The 21,498-nt window shown below is 39.7% G+C and overlaps 1 protein-coding gene across 1 annotated transcript in view; it reads left to right on the top strand.

The window, feature by feature from the left end:
* Positions 1 to 4,054: 4,054 nt before the first annotated feature.
* Positions 4,055 to 21,498, top strand: part of MAL (mal, T cell differentiation protein) — a 33,915-nt gene continuing 16,471 nt past the window's right edge. Inside the window, exon 1 of the mRNA XM_063289918.1 lies at positions 4,055 to 4,225. Within this exon, the coding sequence (XP_063145988.1) occupies positions 4,139 to 4,225 (87 nt within the window). The 5' untranslated portion in view covers positions 4,055 to 4,138. The remainder of the gene's footprint in view (positions 4,226 to 21,498) is intronic.

The following is a 21,498-nucleotide window of genomic DNA, read 5'->3' as shown; positions in this document are numbered from 1 at the left end:
ATAAAAAAGGAAAGGTTAGGAATGTCAGCAGTAGAAGAAAAAAGAAAAAATAAGAAAAAGAAAAATCAGAATGTTTTAAAGCAAACTAGAGAAATCACAGGAAATTTTATAGCTAAGACATAACCATTCAAGAATAATAATTTAAAATATCTAATAGAGGGAAATGTGCTTAAAGAAACATAGAAATATATGGAAATCCTTTACAAATGGGAAAAAATTGTACAGAAAGAGTATATTCCGGAATTGACTGTGTTGGAAAGTGAGGCACAAGAGGCAATAAACCAGTTGCCCAGTTGTGAAGCAGTTGGCACAGATGAAATTCCCAATGAATTACAAGAGAAGAGACAATTAAATTAATGACAATTCTCTAGAAACAAATATAGAACAAGGCCTAAGGCTTGAAAAAGAACTGTGTACATACCTATCTTGAAGGAGAGTGATGCAAGAGAATCCACACATTTTCAAACCATGGCACTAATTCCTCACACAGATGAAGTATTGCGTAAGAAGAACAGAGCCATATATGGAGGAAAAAATTCCAAATCACCAGGTCAGTTTCTGACAGCAGCATCTGCAGCAAACTGCACTGATGCCAATATAAGGCCATGCACATGGTGATGTTATCAGGCAAATACCACCATTTTGTAGTTGCATTGTGATGTCTGATTCTAGTACATAGGTTGTGGCATGACTTCATACTTCATTTGTGCTCTCTGCCCCAGGCAATTCCCCCCTCCCCATCTCTGTTTTCAAAAAAGGAAAGGCAGAGGGACAAGGAAATTGATAACTAGCATAAGATGTATAATGGAGAAAGCAAGAGGATTAAACGAGGAATTGCATCTTTATTTAATTACTTTAATTACTTAATTAGAACTAGGCCTTTGATTATATAAATCATACAGTTTAAGGATAATGTCTGATTATTCTTCTGAGGAACCTTTGCAAAAGGTTGCAATAATTGAATTTGGAGAAACAGAATGGCTCAGAATGAGGAAGGGAGTGAGACAAGGATGCATATTCTCATATCTGTTTAATTTATACAGCAAATATATTATAAAAATGGACAGATTGGAAGAGGTGAGAGGAAGGATAAAACAGGAGGCCAAAAGATGTATAATTTGAATCATGGAAAATAAAATGGGAACAGCTCATTATGAAAATAAAAATGGAAAGCAAAATATCTGGATTAGTATTAAGTATAAAGAAGACAATTCACCAGTTGTGCACAATGTTAACCACAGTCCAACAACACATCTTGCAGTCACTGGTCACAATGGAAGAAGGGGTTAAAATCTGGAAAAGGATTTCTTAAGCTGTTTTATGCACGGCAGACTTGACGCTTAAGTCTCAATGCAGAATTGCCCAAAGACAGTATTAACCAATATGCTTAGTGAAGATACAATTAATAGCAAAGAAGTGAACAGAGATGTCTGCAAGGGGGGTGTCAAAAAAGTCAAGACGGTGGCCACAGCCATGTGATGAAAGCCCCATCTCTTTTTTATGTGCATCGATGGTTATGGCCACCATCTTGACTTTTTTGACATGCATAAAAAAGAGTGGGGCTTTGATTATCTGGATGTGGCCACCACCTTGATTTTTTTTAACTCTCCTCCCTGTGGATAACCTGGAAGCGACGGTAGAGATATTTTAGATTTATTGAGCTTCAGAATAAATAAAGGCGAATAATGTGCTGGAGAAATAAAAAGAAAATTAATTTTAGGGAGGGAGGCAATGACAAACTTAGACATGATCCTGAAGTGTAAGGATATTTCTATAAAATACAGGTAAGAATAGTTAAATTAAAGATATTTTCAATGGTAATGTACAGTAGATCCCTTCTAAATATGGATCTGGAGATGGTTACTAAGAGTACCGTGGACTGCAAGAAGAACCAACCACTACATCCTGGTCAAATAAAGACTGAGTCCACCCTTGAGGCAATAATCAACAAACAGAAGCTCATGTACTTTCAACATATGTTACAAGCAGATGACAGACTAGAAAAAAATAACTATACTTGACAAGGATTTGGGGAAAGTAGAAGAAGACAAGAAATTTGATAGAGGGGATCGAGGAGTATACTTGGAAGAACTATAGTGTAACTTATCATTACAGACAGGTCAAAATGGCAATCACTGGAAGTCAAGCCTGACTTATTGGCATCTAACACATTAATGACCTTCACTTGCACAGTGAAAATCTTAGAACCAAATGTCTTTTGGGAGGATGGAACAAATTTCACAATGTGCAAATTATCAATGGGAAGATTCAGATTCATGGGGATGGGAGAACTCAGGGAAAGTGAACACTGTATTTATTAATAGAGCTGGGCAAAAGATTAAGACAGTGAGAAGGGTGAAAAGGCAGCTGTAATATTCTGTATATCCGAGCTTATGAAATTATCATAATTTTCATTTTATTTATCAGTTTGCATACAGCTTAAATAATTCATTTAAGAGCGAAGGATCTCAACCTATGTCCCTGCAAAAATAGACTGACTCCCCCAATTTCATTTTCTAGATGACACACTGGTCTGTTCCTTGATCATCTCTTTGTGCATTGTTGAAAAAGACGAGAAAGTAGTATTCTGTTTTGCCTAAATTGTACATATACTAATTTATACAGAGAGATAAAACATTAAAAATGATTATAATTTAAATAGAATTCATCAGATAGGGAAAGACTGTGGCTAGATGCCTAATATGGTCATTGCTTGTATGCTAAATGTTGATGAATAATTTCAAAGCCTCCACTTTCCCTTCTTAAGATTTATTGTCTTAAGACTTTGCTGTTTTAAATAAAGGATTGCTCTGTAAAGCATGACCAAATTATCCTATGCTCACCAGTCTTCTGCTTGTCTCATCCTGGTCCCCTTACAGAGGCAGGCAGTTTGTATTACAACATAATCCATCTTGCTCTTCAGTTGCATCACCAGGGCCCTTCCATTAAATCTGGCACTGGATTCCTGCCTGATTCAGGTTCTAGCGTTAATTTCTTATCCTTCCTGTTAAAGTCATCCATAACATTGCCTCATCTTACCACACTGCTCTTATATCCCAATAGATCCCTACTAACCATTTTATTATTCCAGTTCCATGACAGGAACTTGCTTCTTTCTTCATTCCTGCTCTATGTATATACCTGAAAACTGCCTCTCTGCAAAATCTGACTGACTTCAATTCTCTTCCTTCAAATCACTCTTTAAAGCCCATATTTTTGGGAAGCATTTCCATGCTTTCCTATAATTGAGCATGTAGTATAAAATAGCTGCTTATTGCATCCTAGTTTGCCTTTACTTCTTCCTTCCCTCTGTTGAGCTCTTGCATTAAATTATAGGTTGGGAGTGCCTTGAGACAAAAGCCTGGTATTTGGTACATTGATGGTAATGCAAATAAAACAATAACCATGTATAATCATATTGGCCTGAATTCTCAGACTGTTTGTCCATGCCTAACTAAGCAGGAGTAAGCTAAGTTTGTATAAAACAAGCAAATCACATTAATTTCTTCACCATCACTAACTCACTGAACTTCTTTGTAGGATGAAGATCCGAATCCTGCTTCCCAGACTGCTAACTGGGCATTCTGTGCTGCACCACCTTTTCTGACTAAGCCATCATCTCATGAATGAGCCAGACACATGATTTCTGCTGTTTCCATAAAGGCATTGGTTAACTTGGCTTCTGTTATTTAGCTCTGTATCCTAGCACAATAAGATTACTTAAAAATATTACATTAAAATCCATACCAGCATTTACTGTAGTAATAAGGCAGTGAGGTTCCACTGATGCTATCTAAGGATTGCTTAGCTTAAGTTCAGAGCTAGGTGTCCATGATCCTTGTTACATTTGCCCTCTATGTATGATCATAAAAAATTGCTTGCAGAATTATGAGGCAGAAAAAAGAGACTGTTATCCTTTGGAACAGTCCCTTTACTTTCCTGAGGTCACATAAAGAGTACGGGGAGGTACCTCTGGGTGGTTAGCCACACCCATGCTGAGCTCCATCCCTGGAGGGCAGGCAACTCTAAGGTAGCTGAACAGTTAAGATCTCACCTACCCAAGAGGAGGAAAGGAAACCAGAATCTGGCTGTGTAGGGTGAGGGCTTGTGTGTGTGATTTTGGAAAGGAAACAGCACGATGTCTTCAGCGACCACCACTACTGCTTTACCCAGTGGCGTCACAGTCCTGGCTTCATTTCCTGACATTCTTGTTGTTCCTGAGTTTGTGAGTATAGCTGTTTCTTCTTTTAAAAATCTAGCTTAGTTGCTGGGGAACACAATAGAAACTGTCTTTATTCTGAAGGTCCAGCTATGTCTAAAACGTCCTTGGTTTGTTGTCTTCAGATTTGTTTCTTAGGGATTTTGAAAGCAGAGTTTCTAGATGTTCCAGTTTTGCTATACCTTTCCCCCAACCCCAAAAACATCTTTAGTGGAATAAATGATAGTTTCCTAGAGTGAATTCTTTCCTGAAAACAATACGAGGCTGGGTAGCAAGTCTTCTTTAGAACTAGACTAGCCAAGGAGGTAATGTGGCCCCCACTCCCCCACCCTGTCCAGAGTTACACTTTCTATTTTAAAATCCTTTTGTAAATTCCAAAAGCATGTTTAGTTGACCTTCAAGGTTATACTCTGCTAATTCATGCACATAGCAGGTGCATGTTGTGCAGGTGTGTAGCACTCAAGTAGCTAATTACTTGGCTGAACTGGCGGCCTGTGTACTGAAAACCAATCTTCAAGGTCTGTTGAGTTCACTATTTGCTGGAGAAACAAGGCAGACCACTCTCTTCTGTGAAGGTACTTGGTCCTTTAATAGATATTAAAATATGTAGAACATGTGCTTGGAATGTGAATGACTAGAAGAATGGCTACACTTGTAGTGACTGTACAGGCTAAGAGAGGTTGACAGTCCTGTGTCCAATGCAGCTCCCAAGTTTTTCTGTTGATCAAATTTAGCAGAGAATTCTCTCCCCCTAGCTCACTATGTCCATCCTTGGAAACTATCACTTTTATTCTTTCAGGGAGCTTGGAGGGGTAGGCACACATAGCTTATTTTCCTCCAGAACAATGCTGTGAGGCTGTTAAGACAGAGGGAGCCTGGTGGGCCCAAGGTCAATCCCTGAGGTTCAAGAATGAGTAAGGTTTTGAGCCTGAGTTTCCAACATTCTGCGTATTTATAGTGACACAGAGGGACATATCCGTCCTTAAGAAGCTGTAATGCAGGCAGGCATTCAACAGGTGGTTTCCCAGGAAAATACTTATACCTGAAAAGATAGTATCTTAGTGGATTTCCACCTCTATGGAACCCTGCTAATTGACAGTGTCAGCCTTGAGATACCTTTTGGATCTGCATGCTAAATGAGCCTGTAAATACTCTTACCTATAAATGCCTATGTCTGCTATTATACCGCAGCTCTACTTACGATTTTTTAAGACTTAAGAAGCGGGGTTATTAAAGAGCTACCCAGAGAGATAGTATTTCTTTCTTCAACTGGAAAGGACCTGGAGATATGATATCCTCTCTAAATGTTAAAGTACTCATATTAACTGCAAGATTGTGGAGATTAATCAAGTCTAGTGACTTAGCAGGGTGGGGTTCAGTTGTGGATATGCTATTTCAGTTAAAGAGATTTAAATGTGTATCAGTGTATGTGTACTGCACTGAATGCTTTGCACAGCTTTAATCTCTACACATGGAACATATTGTCCTAGCAATTATTTTAAAAGATCAGGGTCATTTACCTATTAATACAGGTTGGGCCTCTGTGGCTGGATTCATCCAATACCCTAATTCCAGGTTAACAAACACAGTTGCTATACTCTCCTAACAAGCTCTGCCCAAACTGAGAAGCCATGTTATTGGTTAATGTGATGGCCTAGTTTACACAGCCTAAGACAAAGACTGGGGTTCCCACAACACACTGAATGGCAAACCTCATTCGAGCCTAATCTTGGGCGTTGAATGAACTCAGCTTTTGTCTTCTAAAACTTCAGCTGTAGCCAAGTGCAGAACAATGGGATTGTCAGTATGGCTGTTACATACAGGGAGACTAAGTTGCAGCTCACTAAATCGCAACTGATAAAAATAATGTTGCAGGAAACGTGGGTGGGGGACAACTTTCCCTTCAGTCCTACAGTCTCCCCAATAGACCCTCAAAGTCTGCTCTGCACTATTGGAGGGGCCATTAGTTGCTGATTTCTGGAGGGGACCAGGGGATGCAGGGAGAGGGGAAGAATCATTCCATGGACTTGCTTATCCAATAATTAAAAACTGCCAGTGGCATGATTATTCTTGTGTACAATTTGGCCTTAAAACCATCTTTTTCTAAACTTCCCATTCATAATGGAAGGCACCCAAACCTTCTTTTCTTCATCAGAAGGTATGGATTAACGACAAGGTATAATTCTTTTAGTAATCAAAATAAAAATAGCATTACAAATACAATAAGAGAAACTAAATAACTTAAAATGCTTAGGTGAACAGAAAGTTTTGACCTCTTACAAAATGATAGGCAATAATATTTTTCCAGGGTGTTCAACCAAAAATACGTCCTAACTGAAATAGTTTTTCCTTAGCTGTCATCTACTGAGTAAAAAATACTTTGAGAAGAATCTCCTGTTCCAGTCATGGAATTATTGTGTCATGTCTCAGGCTTTCACATGCAAGCCCCATTAAACCAGCTGTTTTTACCTGTTCCTTCCATTTTGAGAGTCCCCAGCAGTTGACCTAGACCTGCTTACTACTTCTGAACAGGATAAACTATGAGGAAATTCCAAAACCTTTGCTCCATTAGTACTGGTGTTTCTAGGGGTTGTGGCAGGCGGCTACATTAGTCAATTTAGTCTAATCTCTCCATACCAATTGAATCATATATGGAAACTGGGTGACATCTTTTCTGACTGGACTATGTCATATGGTAAATTCCACCTGGATTACGTATTTATAAAAATTACAAAATGTATGTCAATTTTTTTTAAAGCAACAACTATAATCCCCAGCTATATTGTAAGGTTAGAGTGCAAGAATCATACACAGCCTAGGAAAACCATTATGTTGCAATCTTGCAGTTAAATCTAAAGGGCTATATGATGACTAATGGTGACTTTGCTTTAATGATTACCACTTCAGCCTCCCACTGGTTGGGTTATCTGATTAATACTGCAGTGATGTTCTTTTAGATTCTAAATCTAATAAGTTTTTAAAAAAATATAATTTGAAGTGCTTCACAACCTTCGAAGTGGGATAAACCAACACAGCTGCCTTCCTGCTTACTCTGTTCAATGAGGTCCTGGATTTCTGTCCCAAAATGTTGTGTTAATGCATCTGGATGTTACTGATACATTATTATTCACTGAAATCCTTTCTGATCTACAAGAAGTTGATCATGAAAGTTTGCAGGTTTCTTAGGAGCAGAAGAGAATGTTGTGTTGAAAGAAACAGAAAGCAGGAATTGGTTGTCCCGATTTATATAAGCAGTAGTCCTTTCCCCTAAAGCTACAGCCACCACTAAACCAAACCCAATGTTCCTCAGTTGTGAAAGTGGTGATTCTAGGCCAAATTGGAGTGCCAAGAGGATTAGAAACAAATTTCTCTAAGGAAAAACCTGGGAACTGCTTTCCCCAGTCTTAAGAAGAAAAGACTGATGGGGAAAATGGCAACACACTGCTAGTATCTGAAGAGCTGGCACATAGAAGATGTCCAAGACATGTTCTCTTTTGGCCCAGATGACGGTATACTGAATAATGAAAAACAAAGAGTGAACTTGACTGACATGGGTACAAGCCTTCCTTAAGGACTACTTTGTGGCAATATGTCTGGTGAAGCATAGTTATTTCTCTGCCCTTATTGTGTCCACAGAAAGCTGACCAGTGGCCTTATTTAGAGTGACCCAGTCCCTTCTGGGCAAGGAGGAGCTGCAGGAACTCTTGTAGGGCCACTGTGAAAATTATTCTAGACAACTGTTGGATAAAGTTACTCAGAGTTGGAATCCAGTTACACAGGTCCTGTGGAGTTGCCTGAGGCATGGTCTTGCCTGGTTATTTGAGTTCCAACCTGTTGGCCCCAGTGAACTGTACAGGGTCTTTAGAGCTGTGAGCTCAGACACATGTGTTTTAGATCCCTGTCCTTCCTGGTTGATTAAGGTCTCCTGGGAGCTGGGAGTGGTTGGTCTTGTGCAGTGGTGAACGCTTCTCTGTGGGAGGGAGTGATTCCATCTTCCTTGAAGGAGGCAGTTTTCTGTCCCCTCCTTAAAAGACCTACACTGGACCCAACACATCTGGACAATTTTCATCCAGTCTCCAACCTTCCCTTTTTAGAGAAGGTGGTTGGCTTACAGCTCCAGAGGGCACTGAAAGAAGCAGATTATCTGGAACATTTTCAGTCAGGATTCAGGGCTGGTTATTGTACTGAAACAACATTGACTGTGCATGTCAGTGATGTCTAATGGGCTTGGGATCCATAGTGTATCCATCCTGGCCCTTCTTGATCTCTCAGCAGCTTTTGGTACCACTGATCATGGTATCCTTCTGAACCAGTTCAGCGAGTTGGCATGAGAGACACTGTGTTACAGTGGTTCTCCTCCTTTCTCCAGAGCTGGTTCCAGTCAGTGTTGGGGGAAGGGACAAGTTGAGCCTAAGGTCTCTACCCTTTCCCTCATCCTATTTAGCATCTACATGAAGCCACTGGGCGAGCTAATCAGCAGCAAGGGGTGCACTATCATCAGTATGGTGATGATATCCAGTTGTACTTCTCTACTCTGGGCCAACCAAGCAATGCTGTCGAGGTCCTTGCCTGAAGGCTATGAAGGTCTGGATGGGGGAGAGCAGGTTTTGGCTCAACCTGGGAAAGACTGAATGGCCATGGGCTTTAAGGCTGTCTAGCTCTGGGGATCTTTCACCTTTAATTCTGCATGGAGGTGCACTTCCCCAGTCAGAGTTGGTGCACAATTTAGGGGTCCTCCTCAGCTCCTGCTCAAAGATCAGATGGTGCTATGGCCAAGGGGGCTTTTGCACGGGTTTGCCTTGCATGCACCAGTTCCCCCATTCCTGGACCTGGTGTCCTTGTTCATGGTGACTCTTGCCTTAGTCACCTCTCATTTGCATTACTGTAATATGCTCTACATGGAGCTACCATTGAAGAGTACTTGGAAGCTGCAGCTGGTCCAGAATGCAGAGTCATGGGCAGTTTTTGGCTTCTCTCATTATGCCACTATATTACAATTGCTTTATGAGCTGCACTAGCTCTGAGTAGGCTTCCAGGTGCAGTTCAAGGTGCTGGTTATCACTTGTAAAGCCCTACATGGCATAGGGCCAGGCTACTTGCAGGACCATCTTTCTCCCATTGTTTCTTCTTGCCCCACCAGATATAGTAGAGAGGGTATGCTCTGGGTTCCTTCAAACAATGTCATCTTGAACCCCTGAGTTTTCCTTCTCAGTAGCAGTGCCTGCCCTATGGAACAGCATCCCCCAGAGATTCAGATGTCCCTCAACCCTGTTAGCCTTTTGCAAGGCATTGAAAACCTGGCTGTTTCCCCAGACATTTGGGTCAGGTGGTTAGATGAGCTCTGCTGTTGTGTGATTTTTTTTTCTGTGAATAGAGTTATTGTTATGCTTGGGGCTCTGGGATTATATGCTGTGGGGGGTGGTTGGTTTTTAATCCTGTGCTGACCACTTGCATGTGATGGGCAACTATATAAAACATAAGGTGATGTGAAAGGTCCCCTGTGCAAGCACCGAGTCATGTCTGACCCTTTGGGGGGCCGCCGCTTTCACGACGTTTTCTTGGCAGACTATGGCAGGGTGGTTTGCCATTGCCTTCCCCAGTCGTCACCTTCCCCAGCAAGCTGGGTACTCATTTTACCGACCTCGGAAGGGTGGAAGGCTGAGTCGACCTGAACTGGCTACCTGAGAATCCAGCTTCCACTGGGATCAAACTCAGGTCGTGGGGAGAGTTTCAGTTGCAATGCTGCCGCCTACCACTCTGCGCCACACGAGGCTGTTATATAAAACATATAAATAAATAAATTTAAGTTGTAGAAAAACAGATTCCGTTTGAAAAAAAAAAACTAATGATGAAAGCAACTCAGCAATAGAAACATTTACTTATGGAGGTGGCAGGGTTCCTTTTGTTGGAACTATCTAAGGGGAATCCAAGGTGCTGGAGCATTTCCCCTACAGATTTCAGCTGGATTGATACTGGACAGCCATATCTTAGGAGGGATGCTTTAATCTGGATTCCTATACTGAGCAGGGGGGTTGCACTTGATAGTCTGAATTACCCTTTCTAGCTCACAGATTGTGTGACAATTTACTGTATATTGATAGTTACGGCTTATTTGCTTGTTAATCAAAATGAGTATGCCTTTTTTGACAAGAGGCAAATCTATCTATACCTTCCTCAGATCAAGCCTGCCTGCCTGCCTGCCTGCCTGCCTGCCTGCCTGCCTGCCTGCCTCCCTCCCTCCCTCCCTCCCTCCCTTCCTTCCTTCCTTCCTTCCCTTGTGTTTTGTTTCTTTTTGTTAATAAATGTATTTAGGTTTTTAATAAATATAGTAAAAAGTAATACAAACTAAACTAGAAGAAAAATAAAATAAAAGTTCAGAAGGTATAGAAAAAAGAAAAAGAAAAAAGTAGAAAAGAAAAAGGCAACAAAGACAGCAATAAAAAAGTGGCTTCCAACCTTCATTACACTGAGCATAAGCTAATAAACTAACTTTTTACCCTCTTTTAAAGTTACAAATAAAAAAACTCTTCTCCCCATAGCCTAATTTTTATCTATATGCAATACAGAAATCATCAACTTTTCAATCCTAATTCAGCAAAAAGTCCATTAGGAGTTACCATAAATATCAAACAAATAGTTTATCCCTGGTCAAATAGTTCAACTTTATATTCCTTCTTTTTGCTCGGCACAATCTTGACCTTTAAATCATTCCTATGGCATTTAAAAAGAGTCTTCAAAGCTTTCACCAGCCTACTTTGTAAATCCCATAAAGAGGCATTGTCCAGGATTTCTTGTCACAGCTGTTCCATGTCCAGATCCTTTTCTGAAAAAGGTAAAACTCACCAGGTGTCAAATTAAGCTCGCCATTTTGAAGGTCTCTAATATCCATAGTGGTTAAATTGAACATATCTGAATGTGATTAGAAAGTGACTTTGGCTGCCTTAGTGTCCTTGTTAAAGGTTCTGCTGCTGCTGAGAGCAGAGGTGTTCCTCCCTCAGCTCCTGGTGCTAAAACCCATGGGAGACCACTGTTTTATGGTCTCCTCAAGAGGAGCTGCCATTCAGAGCACTCATGGGTGATTTCCTGATCTCTCCTCCAGAGAGATTCGAAGGACCGGTCTACTCGCCGGTCTTTCGTTCTTCACAACAATCATCATCTCCGCTCATTTGTGGAGATGTCTTCAGTCAACCATGACTCACAAAGGAAGCCCCTCTGTATTTTATCATGAGGTAGATTAGGGAACAGCTGAGGAGAAACAAGATGACATATAACCTTTTTCTGTGGAGAGTAAGTCGAGTTGAAACATGGTATACTTCCTTTAGGTATTTTAGTTCATAAAGAGTTCTGTAATGGTCAATAATCACTAGGCTGGCATTTTCAAACAGTGAGAGAATTAGGTAGATTCCTCCTAGAAAATATGGCCTTTTTGGTTTAGATCAAGCTTTCCAGTTAGCTTTCTCTTGTTATTCGAAGGCTATGTGGATAGAAAGATTAGGGTGGGAAAAACGGTCAGTATCAGTATTCAATATATTGTACTCCACTGAAATCTGCAGGGGGGATGGCTGCATGTGAGAAGCTAAGAACCAGTGGTTCTCAGGCTAGATTTGGCAGTTAGGTGAACCCTCAACACTGCTCAGTCTCAAGGTTATCCAGTGCCACATGAAGTCCATTCATTCACAAGAAGGGTGAGAAGAAAAAAATCGAACTACCAGTGGTATAAAGAGGCACTTGCACATTCACACTGACAGCGCACAATCAAAAGTTAAATTTGATGTTATTCTTGAAGTTTCACTTGATGTTATTCTTGATGTTATTAAAACAATGATTATTTTAATGTTACGTGGTTCGAATGTTATGTGGTTCTTTAGGTTTATTGCTTGTTTATCTGTTGTACACTGCACAGAGTCACACTTTTTGAGCTGAATGGCCCTATAAATACAATAAATAAATGAATAATCTAGCTGAGCCATGCCTGTAAAACTTCTATCAAGTCCTAGCCTAAAAGCCAAGTTAAGCCTTGTAAATCAAAAAAGTTTTCATGGGCTATTAAGTCCTAGTTGGGAGCCTGAAATCTAGCAACTTGAGAACATGCTTACACCAAATCCAATTCCTGGCCAAGAAGAACACTAAGGGGTTGGTTGGCTCCTAGGAGGCTGGAGAGGTATCATATAACTTCTACGGCATGCCTGGGGGTCGGGGGGTGGGGAAACAATTCAAGCTGTTTAAGGTCACAACATGTCTTACACTTTTGCTGGAAAGTTCTAGTTAGTTAGTTTGAGGAGAAGGAAATATGTTTAGGAAGCATCTGTTATCCTTTGCTAACAGTTTGAGATTACTCTGGATTGGAAGGAGCAGATTGCACATTCCATGCAAAGACATGACTGCATTTTAAAAAAAATTACTGTTATATGTAAGATACCCAGAAAGGAATGTAAAGGTCATGGCATATTTATAGAGGGAAAAACAAATCAACTATCATCTGGGCATCCTGTAAATCTGTTTTAATAGCTTTTAAAAGATTTTACTGTACACAGAGGGAAAAAAAGCAAATAAAATACTTGGGATTGTCTTACAGAGTATTGTGGATGTGTAAGCAAACAAGAGACATGAATAGAGTGACTGACACTGTGAATACTGAAGCAGCAAAGATATACGCATTTTCACATAATAGGTCCTACTGAAAGATTGAGATCTAGATGTCTCTGTGTATCTATACCAGATCAACCACAGCTCCATATTATCATTTCCCAACCTGGTTCCTTCCAGATCTGTTGAGATTAGAATTAACAGCAGTTTATGAAGTATGGGGGCTTTAAGTTCTGGAATATGTGGTCCCAACACATGTGGAAGATCCTAGGATGGGGAAGGCTGATCTATAAGATGGAGTTGATGATCTTTCGAATCACATCTGATGAACTCAGCAAGATTACTACCCTTTCCAACCTCAGAAGGTTTCAACAAGCAAGCTATTTCTCCAAATTGAAGCCAGATTTAAGTCCTTCTCCCAACAAAATGCCCTTTGGATAATAGACTAAGATGGGTGATGATGCACTGTCTGCTATTTTATTTTCCCATAATGCTCTTGATTTGTCTGTATCTCCCTTGTCACTCTAAGGCAGCCTTTCTGAACCTTTTTACCCTGGAGGATCCCTTGCAATAATTTTCAGGTCTCAGGGAACCCCCTCCACAAAAATAGCAAAAAATACAAAAACTTCACAATACGATTTACTTATAACCTACACAATCCTCACTTTCCAACATTTACAACATAGCAATGTGGCTAAATAGGAGTAAGTAAGCTGGCAACTAAGCTGCAGCGTGTAAAAATTCCCACTTCTACGAGCTATAGCATGGTGTGCAAAGTTCAAAAAATTATGTTTATTTTTTTAATCATGACCTCTTGTGAAACTCCTAGTGACTTTGTTATCTTAGCCTAAATGTGAATTATCCTCCATATTCCAAGGAGCTGAGAGATAGTGGCTTTCTTAGCTCTATCTAGTGAATATTTGGCAGAGGTGGTATTTGAATCAGGAATTTCCTGATTTGTAGTTAAGTTTCTGAGCCTGACAATGCCAACTAAGGGCTCTTCCAAATGACAGCATAAAAGTCTCCTCTGAAGTGAAGGAGTTGGCAGAAAACTATGCTGCCTTGAAGAAGTGTTAGCTGCACTTCCAACCTCTACTCTGCCTGGTCAGAGAATCTGTCCGCATCAGAGATGTGTATGTTGAGGGGGAGAGTCAGAGTGGGAAATGCCTCCTTTGGTGCCTGTTCTCCAATTCCATAGAGATCAAAGAACTGACAGCAGAAGACTGCATCCCCCTTTCCCACTCTGTAGGGGGAGGAGAGTCTTTGTGGTGCTGGGTGAACGGGCAACCAAAATATCCTCTTCCCCTTCTTCTCTTCCCATATTTCCTGCCTTGCCTGGATTGGCAAGAGAGGTAAGAGAGATCTTTGGTACAATGGAAGAGCCCTGACTCTCCCATTGCCAACAGATGAGCAGCTCTGAAAACTATTGGCTAGGGACAAGAGCAGGGGATGTGCCTGCAGTAGCTTCAGGTGGCCAGTAAGAGAGGGCAACAGTCCCCTCCCCACTGCAGTTTATCATGGAACAGTTCATTGAAGTTTGACCATTTGGAATGGCTAGTGCTGGCAGAAGTTGAAAATCACTGTTTTTGTACCAGAGCAAGAAATTATGGATGGTGGGCCACCTGGGAGGGGAATATCAAGCGTGTCCTCAGCGGAAGGTTACTGTGGTGGTGTCTTTAGGCTAAGGCAAGCAGAATGTGTGGATGAATCGTTTACTTTTCTTGGAAACAAATTTACTATATGTGGGACTTCAAATCCTGTCTGATTATGACGCAGGTTTTTACAGGCCAACTTTAACCCATTTCTCTCTCTTGGGCACAACAAGCATTTTTTTTCCTTTAAATCTAAGTCAGTCCTTAAGGTCAAACAACAGAAAAGATAATACAGTATAAGCATTGGGTTGCAGAAATTTGTTCCATTGGAGCTTCTGTATTTGCAGTAGTAGATAAGTATTTGAGGGAGGGAGGGAGGCTATAGTTAAAAGATGGAACAAAATGCAGTGTAGCAGGACTTAAATGGGGATTACAAAACAGAAGTATTTATCTCCAGTGATGAGAAGACATACTGCCTCCAGGATGAGAAGTACTGTACCTCTCAGTATCAGCTACTGGGGGACAATAGTAGGATGGTGATCTTGCCTTCATTTCATACTTGCAGGCTTCCATGGTTGGCCACCATGAAGACATTTACTGGACTCCTTATAGTTTATTACTCCTAGTGGGAATCATTATGGGCTACTTTATTAATGGGAGTGCTATCTCTTTGGAATGAGCAAGAACCCAGGGACCAGACAGACTTACTTATTCCCATGCTACTAACCAAGACAGTGGATCTAGCCAAAGGGTTTGGGGAAATAGAAGGAATAAGTTTCTGTTTCTATTTCTGTATGTCATTTCACCCTATTATTAAGTGAAATCAAGTAGTAGTTTCAAGTGGTGAATTGGGGTCAAGGGCTACCTGCTGCCTTCCATCCTGCCATGCTGAGCAGCTTCTTCATTGCACTTACAGTGTGATGCTCTCTATGTTTCTATATGCTTTGCCATTGGAGTAGTACGTTGTGGGCACTTCCCTACAAGTAACTTATAGCATCATCCAGCCTCTTTGAGGCAATATAAAACCAGTCTTCATTACTGACTCCAACAATGGTTGGATGATTCTAAAAAATGTTATAAATCATTTGTGGAGAACCTGCCAGTTCCTAACTAGATGGTTGGTTGGCAGCTGGTGGCAGTGTTGCTATAAGGAAGGGATATATGGGGAGAGGCAGATCGTCCTCCAACTTAAGCAGTGGTTCATCTTAGGTTTGGGATTCTGGATCAGTGGTTGGCATTAAAAATAGTCACATACAGCTTGGCCCCTAGCTGAGGGTTAGCTTCTAAGCTTCCTGATGGACAGTTCTTAGTTTTACCAAAGAAACAGTGCTCTGAAGCTCTCCAATTCTTCTCCTCTTTAATGGATTTCTTCATGGTACGAAAACGCAAAAAGCTACAAGTGAAAGTTTGGACTATGTAAAAATGCCATGAATAGGACAGGGCAGTTTTATCAAGGAAAAAAAAAATCCTAATTTGGAAGGACTCTTTCTCTTATTCATCTGCTAACCGCCCAGAGTCCCTCCTTTGGGGGGAGATGGGGGTGATAAATTTGATAGATAGATAGATAGATAGATAGATAGATAGATAGATAGATAGATAGATATAGATAGATTTGTTTATTCATTCAGTCGCTTCCGACTCTTCGTGACTTCATGGACCAGCCCACGCCAGAGCTTCCTGTCGGTCGTCAACACCCCCAGCTCCCCCAGGGACGAGTCCGTCACCTCTAGAATATCATCCATCCACCTTGCCCTTGGTCGGCCCCTCTTCCTTTTGCCCTCCACTCTCCCTAGCATCAACATCTTCTCCAGGGTGTCCTGTCTTCTCATTGTGTGGCCAAAGTATTTCAGTTTTGCCTTGAATATCATTCCCTCAAGTGAGCAGTCTGGCTTTATTTCCTGGAGGATGGACTGGTTTGATCTTCTGGCAGTCCAAGATAGATAGATAGATAGAGTCTATTGCTGGCTAGGTAAGTCTTAGAAAAATGTATCCTTCCACCCAGATATGCATTATGTTACTTACTGCAAAAAGGAATAATGTGATGGATATATATGTATATATGTTGCCTTAGGGAAAATGTCAATGAGTAATTTGAGCAATGTTCCCCTCTTATTAAACATGTGGGTCTTTTTTTCCAACAAGTCTGTATGTGTTTTGTGCTTCAGCCATATAGACCTAAATTTATTTTGGTTAAATATACCATCTTTTGTCATGTTTAAAAGGATAACTTCTTTTTAAAACTTTGAGTATTGGTTGCACATAGAAAAAGCTTTTTGCACGAACTGACCAAAAATCTATAGTAGTGTATCTGCATCGCAATGGAGTATGTTGCCTGAGTGTAGTTTAGAGGCTGCTGTGCATAAAATCAATGGACCTTTGACATTACTTTCCCCCAGTACTGATGTGGTTGGGCAAATATACCTATCCCAAAAGCTTAAGGGTAGTAGCAAAGAGGTGGACAGAGTGTGTACCTGTTGCAAAAGCCTGAGATTCCAGCACACCTAGCTTTATTTTCATCATTAAACAAACTGATAATAAACTGCAGACTTGAGGAAACAGCAAATACTAAAGCTTACAGAGGTGGTGCCCACTCAGTGAAAGATTAGAGAATGGGTACATAGTTCGGTTGCTTAAAATTGGCTTCCCACCCACCTGATACAATACCAGAGAAACTGATAGTGAGCAAAGATAAAGCAGAGGGTGTTGCAAGACCAGAGGGGGGACAGACCTATGGCTCCAATCCTAGGAGGAAGGGAAGGGGATAAAGGATTAATGGCCCATTTCATTTTTGTGTGGAGCAGCTGCCAGAAACCTGTTAAACCAGGTAGTCTGCTATGGACTGATGCAGGCTGTCTTTAAAAAAAAAAGACTTTGAACTTTATTGGGAGCATTTGTAGAACAGCTATCAAGGATTTAGAGGTATGCTCCTAAGCTGTGCATCTGCAAAGCCCAGTCTACTCATCTGCAAAGCCCATCCTCCCTTCCTGCTGCTGCTGCTGCTGCTGTTTCTGCCTTTTCTTTTAAAATCCACATTTCCACCTGAGTGGCTACCACCATCTTTGAATTTGGGACATTCAATATCCTTTATAATATTCATAGGGTGGAATATGGCATTAGGATAAAGCAAGTCTTGTTTCCTCACTTTATGCATGTGATTAGTATAGCCTTTCCAAACTTGCTGTCCTCTGAATGTGCTGGGGCAATAGCTCCCTTAATTCCCATCCAGAATGTCCAGTGACTCACACTGGTTGGGAACTGTAGAGTTATAATCTCAATGCATCTGAAATCTACCCGGTAAAGGAAGAATGGGTTGCAATATAATATACCCTGAAGAGACCACTGTAGGTATGAAGGATACTGTATGCGTGATCTGAAGCTCCTCTTCTTCAGAAAACCTGTTCTAGAAGAGATCCTTGTTTTCCAGAAGGCTTGATCATCCAGAGAAGCCCTGTATTCTTACAACTATATGGGCAAAGATACAAAGGTTGGGGGTGGTTTAAATCATCTTGCTATTTTTTTTATATAAGCTTTATTGATTTTCAGAGTATAGATAAAATATAAACCAATATAGAAAAGTTAGAATACAGAACTAAAGGAAAAAAAACTATAAAAGTGCAAATAGTTAGAAAACAGAAACAGAAAGTAGCGTCCAACTTTCTCCAGTACAGATATATATATAAATTTCAAATATAATCTCTTACCATTAATTAAACCTTAATAACATTATTTCTATCAATACAAGCCATTCAGTCACTAAAACCTAAAAACAGTACTTCATCTTTTTCTAACACAAGCAAGTAGTGTAAAAGTGGTTGCCAAGTGGAAACAAATCCAGATAAAGTATTTTCTTTTATTAATGCTGTTAACTTAGCTATTTGGGCCAAATCCATCAATTTAATAATCCAGTCTTCCACTGTAGGTATTTGTGAATCCTTCCATCATTGTGCATATAAGTCTCACTGCTGTAATCTTATATAAAAGCAAAGTCCCATATCGCTTTTCAAGATCCTTCTCCATCAAACCTAAAAGAAACAATTCTGTTTTTTTTTCTGTAATTCCACTTTAAGAATCTTTTGAATAGTAATACATATTTGATCCCAACATTTTTTTGCTTTCTCACATGTCCACCAAAGATGATAGAAAATTCCTTCACCCTGTGAACATTTCCAACAAACATTTGTTAGTCCAGGAAACATTTTTGACAGTTTATAAGGAGTTAAATACCAACAAAACATGAGCTAAGAACTTTCGATATAATATTATTTTATTTATTTATTTATTTACTTATCACATTTTATTACCGCCCATCTCCCCCTCAAAGGGGGATGTATCTGCATCGCAATGGAGTATGTTGCCTGAGTGTAGTTTAGAGGCTGCTGTGCATAAAATCAATGGACCTTTGACATTACTTTCCCGCAGTGCTGACATGGTTGGGCAAATATACCTATCCCAAAACCTGGAACAATGGGAAAACGTGTGGAATAAAGGTTTGAAGTTCACTCTGAATTATAATTTAAAAGAGAATTTTTATAAAATTTTCTTGCTGTTTTTCTATATTCACCACCACTATACCATTTCATGGTTCTGCCTTTCCAGGATGTAGACTGATATGAAGTTTGGTCATGCAAGAAAGTCTATGTGGGTAGACTTGGTGCTGTTTTACGCTGTTTTATACTATAAGCCAGAAGTGATAGCTGAAGTGGCTAAGTTTGTTGATGCTAACTATTTTTTTAGAAGGTTAAAAGGGGACACTTCTGGAGAAGAAATGGCAAACTGAAGACAGCTCTGCTAAAAGTGGAGCTGATGACCGTGGCAGAATGAAGAGTTGGCAAATAGACTGGCTCTTTGTAATTCTTCTCCAGACAAGGAGAGGACTTGAGATTGCCCACAAGTGCTCCATCAGTTGCTCCTTGTGAGGAGACTGCAAGACAGCAGTCTCCAGTGGGATTAGTGCTCTGGGAGACGAGGGAATGCCATCTTTTTGCTCAGACCATGGTCAGCGCCTTTAAGGACACTGGGTTCAAATACTTCCTTTTCTAATCATTTTTGGAAATTGTTAACTGCTTTTCAGCTACTAGGAACCTTTGGATCAACAGGCTTTACAGCACTGGGTGAGTTTCCTTCAATCTTTAGCAAAAGAAGTTTTAAATACAAGTTTAAAGACTTAATTTTTTTTCTTTTGGAATAAACAGCAAAAGGGTGATTGGAACTTTGATTTTGGAAAGTTACAAATGGACTAAGGGTCCAGATGGATTAGATATATGATTTTGAAATTAATTATAAGAATCCTTCTTGTGGGAAAATGCTGTTGTTCTTAATTCTTAAAAAAAAAAAGCAAGATAGGATGGGTTGAAGGTTAAACACTAGGGGGGACCAGAAGGAACTAAAGATTACAATTAAAGAAGAAGAACACTTAAATTTGACTTACTAATACAGAACGGAGCAAAATATTTTAACATTGGACATATTGAAGGATATTTTTGAAAAATGGATCCAGATGTTAATTTTAAGAGTGTCTGCCTCTATAGACAGACTGTGTTTAAAAGATGTTATGGAAGAGGAACAAGTTTTACTGGACAAGACAAAACTGATCTGGAAGTGGATTTAAAAATGACAGGCTACAAGAATGATATGGAAAAAGATGCTACACTGGACATACAAATGAAACTGGCTGATGTCCTAATAATTAAAAGGGATATACAAATAACAAACCAAGAGAGTGACCTGGATAATTTTCCTATGTTGGTTTTATAAAAAAGGCTTGTTAAATCTCTGAAGAATTTTGTGAGAAGGGACAAAGAAAATATGAAAAGAAATCAAGTTCTAGGACGTTATTTGAAGGGACTAAAGATCAAGATTGTTAAAAGTAAAAGGAAGGAATATAAAGTTGGCTTGTTTGGTTAACGTTAAAATAGATATGCTGTTATCTCTGGTAACCCTTAATGGACTTTTGCTGGTCAGGACTGAACAAGGCTTTAAGGATTTGTTTAAACATAAGAGATTGGATATAGGAGGAAGAGATCATTTGTTGAATTTTAAGAAAAGGTGATAAGTTACTAAAATTGTTTATACTTGCGATGAAGGGGTAAGTCATTTCTTTATATATTACTTTTATTTTTCTTTACTATATTCTTATTTTTTCTTTCTTTTCTATTTTTCTATTTCTTTTTCTTTTCTGCACTTTGTATTTCTTCTTTTTATTCTTTAATTTTGTTCAGTTTGTATTAGTTTTTATCTTTTTAATTGTAATTTTTAATAAAATTATTGTTAAAAAAGGTTAAAAGGGGACAGTGATAGGTTCCAAAAGGATCTCTCCAGAATGGGAAGTTGGCATTTAGATGGCAAATATAGTTCAGTATAAGGAAGTGTAAAGTGATGCACATTGGGGCAAAAAATGGAATTTTATAAGCATGTAAAAGGCTTCTGAGCTGAGATGATTGGCTAGGATGGACCTTGAGCTAATGGTGGATAGCTCAAGGAAGTCAAGGATTTACAAAAGAGCATATAACAGGGTATTTATGTGCATCTGAGGTGCCAAGGCAACAAAGTGTTTGGGTGTGGTCTCAAATGCCCTCCAAAATTATGTCCAAATTGTAATTTTTAATGTGAAATAAGGAGCAAGTTATTAAATATGTGATACTCTGACTGTATTTTAGTAATGTTATGTAATCTTATTTATCTCCGCATCAAATCAAAGTTAGGTTTTGTCCACATCTCATTAACTTCTTTATCCTGTTCGTACCAACTTTTTGGAATGCAGCATTTGGCTTGTAACCAAAGGCCAAGTATAGTCCGTGGTCTCCAATTGTGCTCTTCTACTTTTAGCAAATGAATAGTTGAACAATAGTTTCTGCTGCAAGGTGTGGTAGTGATGCTCAACTTTTGCATACAACCCAGCCTACAGATATCCCAGTGGTGTCTGGTTAACCATAGTATGAAGCAGGATATTGGATTTGATGGACCAGCTGGGCTTCTTAAGACTTCCTAAGTGGCCTTTCCCCACTTATATCTTACCACAGCATAAGCATGCCCCATTAACATATTTTTTTCTGCTTGTCCCCACAGTCTTGCCTTCATTTCATCTTCAATTCATGTCAATGA

The sequence above is a fragment of the Candoia aspera genome, chromosome 1, assembly GCF_035149785.1.
Source record: "Candoia aspera isolate rCanAsp1 chromosome 1, rCanAsp1.hap2, whole genome shotgun sequence".
NCBI lineage: Eukaryota > Metazoa > Chordata > Lepidosauria > Squamata > Boidae > Candoia > Candoia aspera.
Note: the sequence above shows the minus strand (reverse complement) of the source record. Positions and strands in the feature narration are given on the sequence as shown.